The following is a 13,107-nucleotide window of genomic DNA, read 5'->3' as shown; positions in this document are numbered from 1 at the left end:
ACCTCCAGAGCCATAAGCTGTTGGAAAGGGGGAGATGGCCAGCGCAATGTTGGCCTGTGGTATCACCTCAGTCCCTTTTCTTGTGCCTGGACTAAAGCAGATGCCGGTTGGATTTGAAAGCTTGTGGAGGCTTGAAAGCTTTGAAAGCTCCTCCATGAAGAGTACAGCAGAAGGCACGCACCTGCAAGAGGAGCAATATTTGCCACAACTTCCTGTCAGTTTTGTTCAGACAGAACACGGGCCTTTGTCCAACCTGAGGAACCAGACAATCCTCTTCCTTATAAAAAGCAAACTGAAGCCCTCCAAGTTCCCCTGCAGCCTGCTAAAAATATCTACCCTAACTTGTACCAAACCACTGCGCTAATTTCATTCCACCACGGTTTCTGAATTAATTGATTTACAGTTCCCCCCTCCCGCTCCCATTCTCTAGATCATTCTGGACCTGCCAGAACCTCTAATATTAATCACTTCCACTTTCCCATGTCTCAGAAGCAGAGTTATAAGTAGGCTGGGCGGACTGAAGTGACAGGGCAGCTCACCTCTGATTGGACTGTTTGTCAGGGACATGTGGTGAGAAATGACGGGTAAGGCCTATCAGCCCAGTCACACGACTCCGCTGAACAAAAAAACAAATGGAACAATGACAAAAACTCGTAAATCAATGCATGTTTAATGGTGAACAGGGGGCTGTAAATCACGCCAATTAAGTGAAGACCGCAGTGAAGATCGCAGCACTTAGTACAGAACTGTCTCTCAAACAGCCCAGTACTGCTATGTACAGATGGAGAGTGTGGGACATGTCTGACAGAATGTTGCTGTGATTCAGCTCAGGTGGCGAGTTCTCGTCTTCAGCGGCGCCATGTGTTCCTGTCGTGGCCAACCCTCCCACAAGCACATTCCCAGGTCTCAATCAGCTGTGACAGACTCGCCCCTGGGGGTCCTGTCCCTGTGGCCGTGGGCGGGCAGCGTGGGCAGGTGGAGCTCCAGACGGCCGCGGTACAGGACACCATTTGTACCAATGATGTCCACCTCCTCCTGGAGCAGAGATAAGGAGATACAGGGTGCTTTTAGTCACTTAGCAGCTCAGTAACAGAATCAGTCTAAAAGCTGGCTTAGTGCTGGTCTTTGTGAATGAAAGCAGCAGTGAGCAGAGGGAGTGGATGGGGATGGACGATGGACTGGACGGCAGCACTTGTTCTTGCTGGTACAGCTGGCCCGGTAAGGCCTGCTGGAAAACTATGGTCAGGATGGTCGACTTTGTTCACATTTCTGATTTTAGGAATTCAAAATCAGCAAGACCCTCACCTTGGAACATTTAATCAACTGTAACTTCTAAAATATGAAAGCACAAGAATTATTAGTCCCCCATCTTAACAGTGGCTCAGTGCTCTCACGTAGCTGAGTGTTGAGCTATGTAGATGGAGCTCGTTGTGTTCCTGAGCGACGCTCAGTGACTTAACACGCCCACGGTGCAGTCGTGTCAGAACGTTCTTTCACACCATCACCGCCACCTGGTAATGTGTGCCACCACATGGAGAAGATCCTGGCTGCTTATGTAAACAGCTTTAGTGCTCCAGGAGGGACAATGAATTGGATACAGGTCCCAGGTTATGTCCTCTGAGGCTTTTCCCTCGATTTTCATTCTGCCAAACATACTGAAAACACAACCATTTTGGAAGTGGTTTCATGTGTGGATTAAATAATTTCCCCATTACTAATGCGTTCACCAATAGGTTTGCTGATCATCTCCAGAAGAGAAAATACTGCAATTCTTTCACTGCCCACGCATTGTAATCCGAGAAAGATCTTAGAGACTGTGGTACATTCATATCAGGATTTGGGGCCATTTCAGGCCATCCTGCCATAAGAGACTGGGTTATAGCAGGCCTTTGCAAAGAGAGATGCAGGGCAGTATTATAAATGATGACACATTAAAGTGAGTCTTTTGGAAATGGATCCATTAGTGTCTCCATGCCTCCTGCAGGGTGAAGCGTGGCTGTGACAGCTGCCAGACGAATGTGTGAGTCAGAGTCTGTCCCTCCGCCGTATCATTAGATCCCCCTCCCCGAGCACAGATCCAGGCCTGCCCCGCACTCTGCTTTTAGTCGGGCACATTAATAAGACATCAGCCAGTGTGGCAAGAGCGACATTTCACAGGATATTGTACAAAAGCTGGTTAGTCACAGATGAGTAGCAGCCAGCAACAGGGAGCCCCACAGAGGGGGTGCTCTGCAATATTAATGCCCCGGCTGTCTGCAGTTACTTGGGAGAATAACAGCAGTGATCAACACAGTTTGTCCTTCACCCTCATCACAGACCTACTTTCCTGAGCGCCGATCTGAAGGGGAGATAGACGAAGGAGGGAAGACGATCCCGTCATGGATCGGAAAACAGAGACCAGCCGAGAGATCAAAACGCACATTATTGCTGGTGGTATTGCGTGACACTGCCTTTTAGAGAACTGAGCCAGCACACCTGCCCTCAGAAAGACTTTAGATTAGTTGAAAAATTGTAATCCTCCTAAATCCAGGTGGGTACAGTTATCACATATCTGTGAATATCAGGCATTGAGTGGTACATTTTTTTGTTGTTGTTGTTGTTCGGGGATAGCTCTGTGAATGTTTAATAAGACTGACATGCTCAAAATTGTCCTTCTGTCAGTAGTGTTGATACACCAATTAATTATAACAGAAAAGTGCCTGTACAGGTCAGGTGTGTGTGGCAGCTGGGCAATGAAAGACTACTAGCTACACTTCCTCTGTTTGAGACGGACCCCCCACCCTCCCTTGTGACTCACCTTCCTGTAGGGCTGAAGGGCAGGGTCTGTGTTGGCATACAGGGTGCTGAGGCCCTGTGGCAGAGGGGGCTGGGGGGGGCGCCTCACACCAACTCCCCCCATAGTGTGGACACCACCACAGGAGCGAGAGACCCTGGACGGATGGCAGTCGGGCCAGCGCCTGAAACGCCAGGGACAGATAGACTAGTCACATGTACTCATTGGTCAGAATGTCAACTCTAGATTACATATTAATCACCTATATGCTGAGAGCAAAGAGTATTATTTGGCATCCCATGTGATCTTACAGAAGGAAGAAGATATATATGGACAGATGGATGTGATTTAGGAGTAATTGTGTTAATGGCCTGGAGATCTGCCTCATAGTGCAGCACTGGGGTGTTTCTAGGTCTACTTTGTAAGACATGCGCAAAGCTTGAATAAAAGGGGCAGCTTTTGCTTCGAGTCCCACAGCGCAGCCTGGTAAAGCCCTACGGGATGGGCCACTGGGCTGTTTGTCTGCTAGTTAATATTCTAGTGCTGCGCCGATCTGTGCTGCATCCTGGCAGAGCTGTTGACAGGACGCCAACAGATTACAGTGAGGGCCAACGGCTGGCAGACTTGCCAACTTACATCCGAGTCTCTGCAGGCGATGTGAGGCGATGTGAGGGGGAGAACACTGGGAAAGGATGAATACACCCACACACACAGAGATACCTTCACACATGCTGGGGGTGGGTCTAGGTCAAGAACAAGACCCACAGTGGACGGCACTGGGGTGTCAAGATCTCTGGGTAACATCGGTGAGAGTGCTGTAATGAAGCGAGACATCAGAGAAGGCGTAGCGCAGCATGGCTTTGTATCCTCACCGATAGTACCAGCTGTGCCAGGGGGAGCCAGGATGCCCGGCGCTGACGGGACGCTGAGGCCGGCAGGGTACCGTCACCATGTGTCTGTAAACGAACACAAGGGAGAATTGGGGTATGAAAAACTGAAATAAAACCAAATGCACAAACTGTACATAGTTATATACATTCGAAAGCAAAGAGAGTCACAAGTAAAACTGATACACATTGATCAGGGTTGGCCAAAGTTAGATCCCCAAGGTCTTGCAAATATCCGGTGTTTTTTATATTGTTCTTAATTGAACTCATGACTTAATTGTATGGATACAACTACCATCCTCATCAATACAGAAGAGGAGAAGACAAGACAGAAAGAAAGATGGAGAAAAATAAACAGAGACAGATAGGTGAGCAAATGGCTAAACTCACATTCCCTTCAACATCCTTGCAGGTCTGTCACAGGAGAGGCAGTTCACCTTCTCAAAGAGCTGCCTAAGGTCACACAGGACAGTCACTTACACAGCAGCCTGGTCTCTCTATCAGAGATTCCCAGGCAAACTCTGGCTAGTGCTGGAAAAATAAACTGACACCAATTCATTGCAGGCAACCAGAATAATACAGTATTTCAGATTTATTATTATTTTTAAAAGGAGATAATATATACCAGCATACATACTGAAGGGTTCAACTGAGGAGCTTGTTGCCCCATTTTTATCGCAAGACTTCAAGCGGTCCACCACTGCACTGATGCAATTATCGTACATTTCATTATTATTATTTAATTATTAAAGGGGTTAAAATTGTATATGTAAATAAAGGTTAACACCCACTTACCATAAATTCAAAATAAACTACTTTTAATAATTTTCATATCAAAAACAATATATTTTATATATATAAAAAAAAAACCTGCAAGATGTCAAAAAGCAAACCTTGACAAATTTAACGTTTTGCAAGTAACGTCGTGCAAGTGCAGACCTCCAACTTTCCTCGTTTTTGCGCTGTTACAACAGGATTAAAAATACGAAATCGCCTGCTTCCATGCGGTATGTAATGGTGCTTATAGTAATAACCGACCGACATATTAAAAGAGCTGAAATGCAGCTAAAACTTGTGTCACCACAATATGTACTGATATCACTTATTAGATCGAAAAAATTCAAACTATGTCACGATTTTGATGAAGGTATAAATGGCAGGGACTCACTTTCGGAAGCCAGCAGGCGTGTCGGTGTCGAAGGCCGGGGCCTCCCTCAGCCTCTGCTTCACTGTGCGCCAGCCGGCCTCCAGCTCCGAGCGCAGCGGGGCCAGCTCCATGCGGTCCAACTGAGGGCCACAAGGGGGAGCAAGACACCTCGCTTAGCCGGGCAGAGGATTGCATACTGTTTCAGTTCATCAGGGTTCATTTTATGTACCAAAGAATTTTGCAGTTTTTGTTAGTGTGGAAATCTGAGCATGTAAGAAAGCATACAAATATGAAAAAACAAAAAGACTAGTCTCTAAGTCTGGACACCCACCTTGCTGTCCATGTCCTTGAGGAGCTTGTCCAGGATCCCCTGCCAGTCGCGGTCCTGGGTGGAGATCCGGTCCAGCAGGTCCTGCAGCATGGTGCTCAGCTGCTGACTGACTGCACTGAGCTGAGACTGACTGACCGTGTCCTGCTGTCCCTCGGATGCAGCCTGCAGAGAGAGACACAGAGAAAGAGAGGAAGAAGGAGAGCACAAAACCCCACTGCCTTTCTATTGATTTACACCTATGTAGCATTGCAATTAAAGCCCTGGGTGGACTTAATAATCAGAGCTATGCACCCATGCCCATCCACCCACACCACCCTGTCCAACAGAGCTGCTGTTACCTCACTGTTCCCTGACCCCAACCTCTTGTAGTCATCCCTTTCTTGCTCCAAGGTGGTCACCCTGTCCTGCACAGAAACAGCACACACACACACATCACATCAATAAACTGCCCACACTAACATCAAAGCAATCTAAGACTGAATCCACAGTCCAACAGTGGGCTTTGACTACCCAATCGCTTCACCTGTATGTCTCTCCAGTGGCACAGAAGCTGCTCGGTTGTGGTGCTCAGTTTCTCGGACTGGGCCTGAAAGTCCTGGAGCTTGATCTGGCAGGCCTCCAAAGCGTGTTGTTCCTGCAAGAAAACTCATGACATTTTATGATATTCCCTTTAATCACAACAGCATGGGGTCTTAGCTCACTGAATGTTGTGGCAGCATTGCAATAAAGTGAATATATAACAATATGATATTGTGGCAACACAGGAATTTGTCAAATAACATGTATATAACTACATCGAAGAGTCTCTTTTTTTATAACAAGATACAGTGTAAAATGTTTCATTCAAATGGAAGCAAAAAGTTTGAACAAAAATATCCTGTATACAATTGTGCTTCTTTGGTATTGAAGTTGCAGAGATGGGCCAATTAAATGTGCAGACATTACAACAATCAGAGAACATTAACGACACCATGTGGGTAAGGTAAAATATTTCTTTACTTAATGATTGTTTGTAATGTTTCGCGTAATTTATGTCAAAACCAAAACATAACCAAACCAAAACCTTACACAACATTTCCAGAAAGAAATGCATAGGCCGAGTTGTCATACAAACAAATCAATAAAGAAACAGGATGTTAGCAGAGCCTGGGCGGAAAGCACCTGAAAATCTATCATAGCATGAGAAATCATAGCTCCGTGTAAGAGACTAGGACAGGATCTGGGGCAGGAATGGGCCAGTCAGTAGGAATAGTACATCTACGGTGACTCACTTTGTTTTCACTCTAGGTCTGCTTGTAATTGGATGGAGTTTGTTCTTATTTACCTCATCACTCTTCATTTTCAAAACCCGTAAATCTTCCTCCATCCAGTTTAGGCTTGCCAGCAGATTATCAGGGACCCCCTTGCTTGCTGTGGATATCAAATGGACAAACAATTGATCAAGTGCATGAAAGTAGGGGCACGGTGAGCAGTGAACCAAGCAAGATGAACAGTCCTCAGCCAAAGAATCTGAAGGCCACAGGGTTGGTAAGCTAATGAGCTGGATGATTCTCACTCATGCAGTTGGTTTGTTTCCAGCCAATGCCTAGAGGACAGAAAGTCCCATTTATAATCACAGCAGCTGAGCACAGAGTTCGAAGGTTGAAGATTGCACTGATATCATATGCCAAGCTTCTGCTAGCAGAATGGCACTAACACTGAACAGTGATGCATGAACTGTGCCCATGACTCACGCTAAGAACACAAGATGCATGTCCCCCCCATTTCAGAAAACCGATATTTTATGTACGAGTGAGCTATTTCAAGTCTCCAAAATATTTAGGTACATATTAATAATAAAATCGAATTAAATTAAGAAATCATCCCATACAACTGAGTTTGAAGTCCTTTCTGCTCTTATTAATGGTTCATAAATCAGATTGAGATTTTGGAGATGGATTCATAAACTAACAGAAGATCCCCTGAGGAAACACTGCTGTACATACCACTTAGTCATATATTAACTTAACTTAACCAATATTGTGTTTCATGCAGCAGTCACTGAAGTCAATTTTTAGTGATGTATTTCTTTTCACGTGAAGAATTAAATCTCCTATTGTCTCTGGGCAGCACCTCACCCATCTCCTCTCTGTGCTGTCCCAGCTGCTCCTTCAGGCTCCTCAGCTCCTCCCCCAGCACCTGCTGCTCTGCGGGCAGCCCCCCCAGGACTTGCAGGAGCCGAGCCCCGGCCCGGTCACTACCCTCAGTGGGACCCATCTCGGTGTCACTCTGTCATGGCAGAAATAAACACAGATGTGTATGTAAGGAAGGCTAGAAATCCTAGGTCATCAATATCTCCAATTGACCAATCCAATGTTGGTATCCGACATATTAAGCTATCTATCCCCTGCAATATAGAACTCACTGAAACTCCGATTTGAAAGCTTTGGAATCTTTAATTGACAAAAAGACAACACTGCAAATTTACCATTTATCTTTTGGCCAGTAAAATGATACCTTACAATACCAACAGTTTAATACCTGTGATGAGAGGGCCTCCTCGATGTGTCTCCACTGCAGTAGCTCCTCGGGGCGGGGGAAGGAGGCCAGGTCTGCGCAGAGGGACCTCTGAGCAAACGAAACAGGGAGAGAAACAGGCGTGATGTTCGGGGAGTCACAGCAAGCAATGTGGGAGACTGGAGAAAGGACTGAAGGGAAACTCACCAGGGACTCCTCTGCCTGCTTCATCTTCTCGCTCTGTTCCTCTTGCGCCCTCACTGTGTCTTGTACCTCCTGGAGACTGACCTGGAAATAGACCCCAGTACAGCACATTTAGTCATTTTGGGCAGTGACAAACCATAAGAATTAATATCATTAGCTATAACAGTGTACTAAAATATAAAAATGACAAGTGTTTTTATATTTGTTTGATATTGTCACACAATATCAAGACAATATCTTCATCACTGCTGCCATGATTGCTTAAGTCAGCTACTCGGTGAAGACAAGACTGGCTGACATAGATGCCATGTTTTTTGATTACAAGTGGAAAGGCAGCACACAGGGCCATGGAAGGCCACCTTTGCTGATTTAATCTTTACTCCGGGCTTTTCATTGAGGATTCTGGCTGGGCACAGAAGCAAGGGAAATCTTCCACCCGAAGTCACCCTGGCATGAGTAATACTGATAATGAATCTGTGCAATAAGGCAGATTCACCTGAATAAGTGACCTATGCTGCAAGTGGGATGTGGCCACATTTTCTACCAAGTTATTCATTATTGCAGCAGGAGGCTTCAGACCTCCCGGGCAGCTGTAGAGTAATGCAGTTGCGTGTGGTCCTGTGCTTAGGAGCTCATTAATAAAGCCAGCAGGGCTGAGCTGGAGTTTTTATGGAGTTTTGGGAGGTGCTGTAGCAACAGAGACTAATTAGCAACAGCTATATTGGAAGGCTAGACAGCCCAGCGAAGTGAAGTGAAGGGCTGGGCACCAAGAGGTCCATGGTTCAAGGCCATTTGTGTTACTCTAAAGTCTCCAGCAGCACTTGTGTTTAAGAGACATGAATGTTAGTGTGTCGTTGTCTTACAGTCTGCAGTTCGGCTCTGAGCTCCTCCAGCTCTGTCAGGACCCTGTCTTGGCTGTCCCTCAGACTCCTCACCTCCCCCAGCAGGTCTCCCAACACAGACATGGCCTGTAGGACGAAAACCAATGTCAGCCCGGCTCCTCACAGTACACATGCACACGCACACACGAGAACATTGGTTACGTGTTTACTAGCTCACAGTATAGTGCCTGGCCAAACTGTAAAAGATGCTTAATCTGGAAAACAAATATTAAACTGAATTTTCCCCCTTCAAGATGTTCCACAACTTCTGCAAACAAAGAATAATCGTTATAAATAATAAGAATTAATAAAAATTAAGACTGCATTTCCATTCTTATTGTACATGGTGTAATACACTGAGAAGCGCTTACAGTGTGTATGTTTTGTGATCACTGATTTACTGGACTGTCTTAGATGTAATAGACCCTGGTGGTACCAGAGTGTACAGGGATATATATATCTATTAAAAAACAAATCTGTAGCTAGTGCTTCTCCCTGCAGTCATCTACTTGTCGGAACTTGTCTTCCATTAAAGCTCTTAACCTCAGTGCTTTAAAATTGCAGCAGAGTAGCGCTGACCCCCTCCAGAGTGTCATAAGTAACTACACCACTGTCACTTCTGTTGCCATAGCACAACTCAGCAGCCTCTCAAATGAATTTTAATTTCTTTCAGCGTCCCCCGTATAGATCTCTGTGGTTCATATTCATAAAACCGTCCTACTTGTTTTACCACCCTTTCTCTAAAGATAAAAAACAGACACCCAATACTACAAGATAGGAAACAAAGAAGCAGCCCCCTTACTTTTGTTGACTTCAATTTGCACTTTGATACATTTTAATTAGACTTCCCCATTTCTTTGGGTTTCTTTCTTCATTAGAAAAATAACATGTAAACTTAGCCCAATGAGAACATGAATTATTATGAATATGTCTCTGTGTGAAATATTCAGGGGATGTCCGTTTTGTTCCATTACACCTTAATCATAACTGGAAAGTCCATTACTGTGATTTTCCCAGTTAAATGTTCTTATTGACCTGCTTGTGTACCTGTGCATGAGCTTTTGTGCAGAATGTAATTGAAGAGGGAGCTGCAGCCATGCCAAACACTCTCAGCCAGTGTGCTGCCGCTGTGCGGTACAAAACACCAGCTTGGGGACATCAATGGACAACAATTTGCTTCCAAAATGAGTCTTTTCCCCTAGCGTTGGATTACTGAAGACACATAATGAAGTGTGCTTTAAAAACATTATGAGGGTTTTAAGAAAATTGATCGTTTCAAATTAACCAGCAGGGGTCTAAAACTTTTATTTTCAATAATCAAGATTTTCCTCACATTAGCTGTTGTTTTCAACTCCCAAACATCATTCAGATTCAGAATCCCTTCTTGCCAAAAGATAACAGACAGTTTTATCAGAAGACTTATTGGCTCCAGTTAAGAGTGATGCAATAACTTAAAAGCTAACAAGAAGTGTGTCGGGACAATTGTGGGATATCTTCCGCCGAGCTGCTGGTATCCTCGGCTATTAATGCCCTTTTTACCTTGTTCATTAAGATCTCTCTGCAAAGAGCTCCACAGCAAAGCCCCCTACAACATTAACCACACATTTCCTCCTTTAAGTTAATGTAGACTGCATTATTTCCAAATTGATTTAGCTGTTATTCAATTAATCTGGGAATAAAGCAGGCGACTATGGCAAACTGTGCATATAATATTCAAGAACCACAATACAGAAGTGAATACTGTGCTAGCTTTTACTCTGGGTGCTTCAATTGGATTTGTTAAATTTCTGCCAAGTATGTAATTATTTGCATTAATCAGGATAATGCTAATTCAATTTAAAATAATATATACAAAACTATTTATCTTCAAAACATGTTTCCTGCATGGCTTATTCCTGCATGTATAGGTTGAATCGCACAAAACAATCATTTAGGTCATACCACATATGTATCAGCAAGAACATTTCAATTCTTATCTTGTGCCCAAACCAATACACTATAGCAAGATGCCTACATTTGATCCTGCTTGTTTGAAAATCATCTCTTTTTTCAACCACTTGTCAGGCTGGCAGGAAGGGGAACTGAACTGGGTTCCATCAATAAAAGAAATGGTCCCTGTTACCTTGGCAACTCCATCCTCATTGGCCTCGGTTCTCCTGCGCAGCTGCAGTAGCTGCCACACATCGCTCATGGACTGAGTGGCCCCTGGTGAAGTTTGGTGCAGGAGGGCTTCCGTAGAGGGCAGCTGGTTGAGGAGCTCCAGGTGCTGCTCTAGTTTGGCCACCCTCTGTGCCAGTCGATGGACAGCTAGCCCTTCTATGCCTGGGGTTTGGGCACTTCTGGGCAGCTCTCTCCCTGTCAGGGTCCCCTGTATCTCTGGCAGGTCCCTCTTCACCGCGCCAATCCCCAGCTCCTCCAGCATGCCCTGCAGGAGAGAGCGCAGGACAGTGAAGTTCACAGAACCCGGGTCGGGGCAGCCTAGGGCCAAGTCCACCAGCTCCATCAAAGTGACTGAAACAGACATGGCTTCCAGAGATGTAAGCACCTTGCTTCTCCTCGGCACGAATGAAGCAGATTGATAGAACATGCTTCACCTGACTCAGGTGAGACATCACAACCCCCCACCTCCCCCCCACAACCACCCCCCACCAGCCCCAGCCATTGGCCTGCACAGCTCTCTCCAGTAACACAGCCATAAAACACACGCTCACGCCGACCCCGCTCGCTGCAATCGAGCAGAGTTTCTCAGGGTTGCTAGGCAATGGCTCTTGTGTGTAATCCCTTGCCTGCAATTGCAGAGGAGAGACATTACAAATGATTACCACGAGGACATCCACAGCGCCTGCCGTTGAAGCGCAGGGCCAGAGTGATTGTTTTGCAATTGGTTTCTTATTATGAAGTGGATGCAGTGAAAATGATTGGGAAATTGCTCTCTGAATCTAAATTAATCTATTTAAATGTAAACGGCTGCTAGTTATTAGAAGCTACAAAAGTAGGAGGAGTTGCTGTAACAGTAACAGAGGTAGCTGTGGTATATTGATAATAACTGACAATACTTATCGGATTTCTGAGTTCATTAAGTACAGGTATTGGTTAATTTCTAAGCACAGTATATTGAGAGTGCAACCTATTTTGCTATGAAAATATTCTGCCTCTTTGTTTTTCTGACCACAGGACACACTCAGAGATCAATATTTTGCCACAAACCCTTTCCAGTAAATCCTGTTATCAAAACAGACAGTGAAGCAGCAATCTAAAGCAAGGCACTCAAACTCAGTTCCTGGAGGACCCCAGTGCCTTCTGGCTGTTGTTCCAGTCAGGTTCCCAGTTACTGAATTGGTCTGATTAACTGGATGAATTTAATACTTCTCTACAGGCTGCAATTTATGTTACAGGCAGTGCATTGTGAATCACAATATCATTTAATTCGGAAAACTATTCCGGATTAGTGTTAGACCTTAAAATAATATCAGATATGTTTAATTAGTTTAAAACAACAACAACAAGGTTATTTAAGTTATTTAGAACTCCAGCTGGAATGAAAACCAGGTGACACTACTGCCCTCCAGGAGCGGAGTCTGAGAGACCTGATCTAAAGAGTTAAAAAGAGGTTTCAGGAAATGGTGTCCAGTTAAGATGGCTAATGAGACAACTGCAGTACAACTCTCCTGCCAGAGATTTAGGGTGAGGGACAGGCTTTTGAGAACTCATTGATCTGTTGTTGGCTGGACTGAAAGGGCGTGTGAGGTCAGGAACATCATTGTTCATTAATTTGATGGCTTGTATGCAGGTTTATAGCCTTTAAGGGAACAATCGTGTGAATCCTGAATTTGTAGAAAAAGCCTTGAGTGTGCAATGCACTGTATGACATACAACATGGAGAGTATATAGACTAGACATTGACCTCCTCTATGGATTGTGAAGATCCGTCACTCATTCATTTTGTCTAACTCAGAAAGTGTATAACTTTCCAGATTAAAACTATATGATGTATTGATATCCTTATTTTCCATTATTTTCGTCCTCGTCACAAAGAGTTGTGTGAGTTGTTAAAGAGTTGTTATGAATGTGTGGGTTGCACCATAACGTTTCTGCATTACTAAATTAGTATTATATGACGTACACTGTTACCATAGCTATGCATATCTGAAACGTACAATTAATAACATAAACAAGTAAAATATGATTCTAAATGTATTATATTAAATAAAATAAAAACGTAAAGCATATAATTTGAATGTTCACGTTTATATGTCCTATTTTGAACTGCAGCTGTGAATATTTGAATACCAAAAGACAAAGCACAATTATTATTTTTTAATTATTTTCATGTTGTTCATTGTTATTTTAGATTTACACTAACCGCGCTGCTTTCCTAATGCTGACTA

At 44.3% G+C, this 13,107-nt stretch overlaps 1 protein-coding gene across 1 annotated transcript; it reads right to left on the bottom strand.

The window, feature by feature from the left end:
- Positions 1 to 906: 906 nt before the first annotated feature.
- Positions 907 to 11,243, bottom strand: LOC136713023 (uncharacterized protein C16orf96 homolog). Its single transcript, XM_066689915.1, has 14 exons — positions 10,842 to 11,243; positions 8,702 to 8,806; positions 7,842 to 7,922; positions 7,659 to 7,745; positions 7,256 to 7,406; positions 6,463 to 6,548; positions 5,662 to 5,772; positions 5,477 to 5,542; positions 5,139 to 5,300; positions 4,829 to 4,947; positions 4,051 to 4,113; positions 3,646 to 3,729; positions 2,798 to 2,957; positions 907 to 1,035 (listed from the first exon to the last, which is right to left on the bottom strand). Exons 1-14 carry the CDS (start codon positions 11,241 to 11,243, stop codon positions 907 to 909), a joined length of 1,806 nt encoding a protein of 601 aa, XP_066546012.1.
- Between the last annotated feature and the right edge of the window lie 1,864 nt (positions 11,244 to 13,107).

The sequence above is a fragment of the Amia ocellicauda genome, chromosome 17 (assembly GCF_036373705.1).
Source record: "Amia ocellicauda isolate fAmiCal2 chromosome 17, fAmiCal2.hap1, whole genome shotgun sequence".
In the NCBI taxonomy this organism is placed as follows: Eukaryota; Metazoa; Chordata; class Actinopteri; order Amiiformes; family Amiidae; genus Amia; species Amia ocellicauda.
The sequence above is the reverse complement of the archived record's forward strand: the minus strand, read 5'-3'. Positions and strand labels throughout refer to the sequence as shown.

Coding starts and splice junctions, on each gene's coding strand:
- LOC136713023 (XM_066689915.1), bottom strand. CDS start 11,243: ATGTCTGTTTCAGTCACTTTGATGGAGCTGGTGGACTTGGCCCTAGGC. Junction 5,301..5,476: donor TGGGGTCAGGGAACAGTGAG/GTAACAGCAGCT, acceptor CTCTCTCTGCAG/GCTGCATCCGAGGGACAGCA. Junction 4,114..4,828: donor ACGCCTGCTGGCTTCCGAAA/GTGAGTCCCTGC, acceptor GTGTGACCTTAG/GCAGCTCTTTGAGAAGGTGA.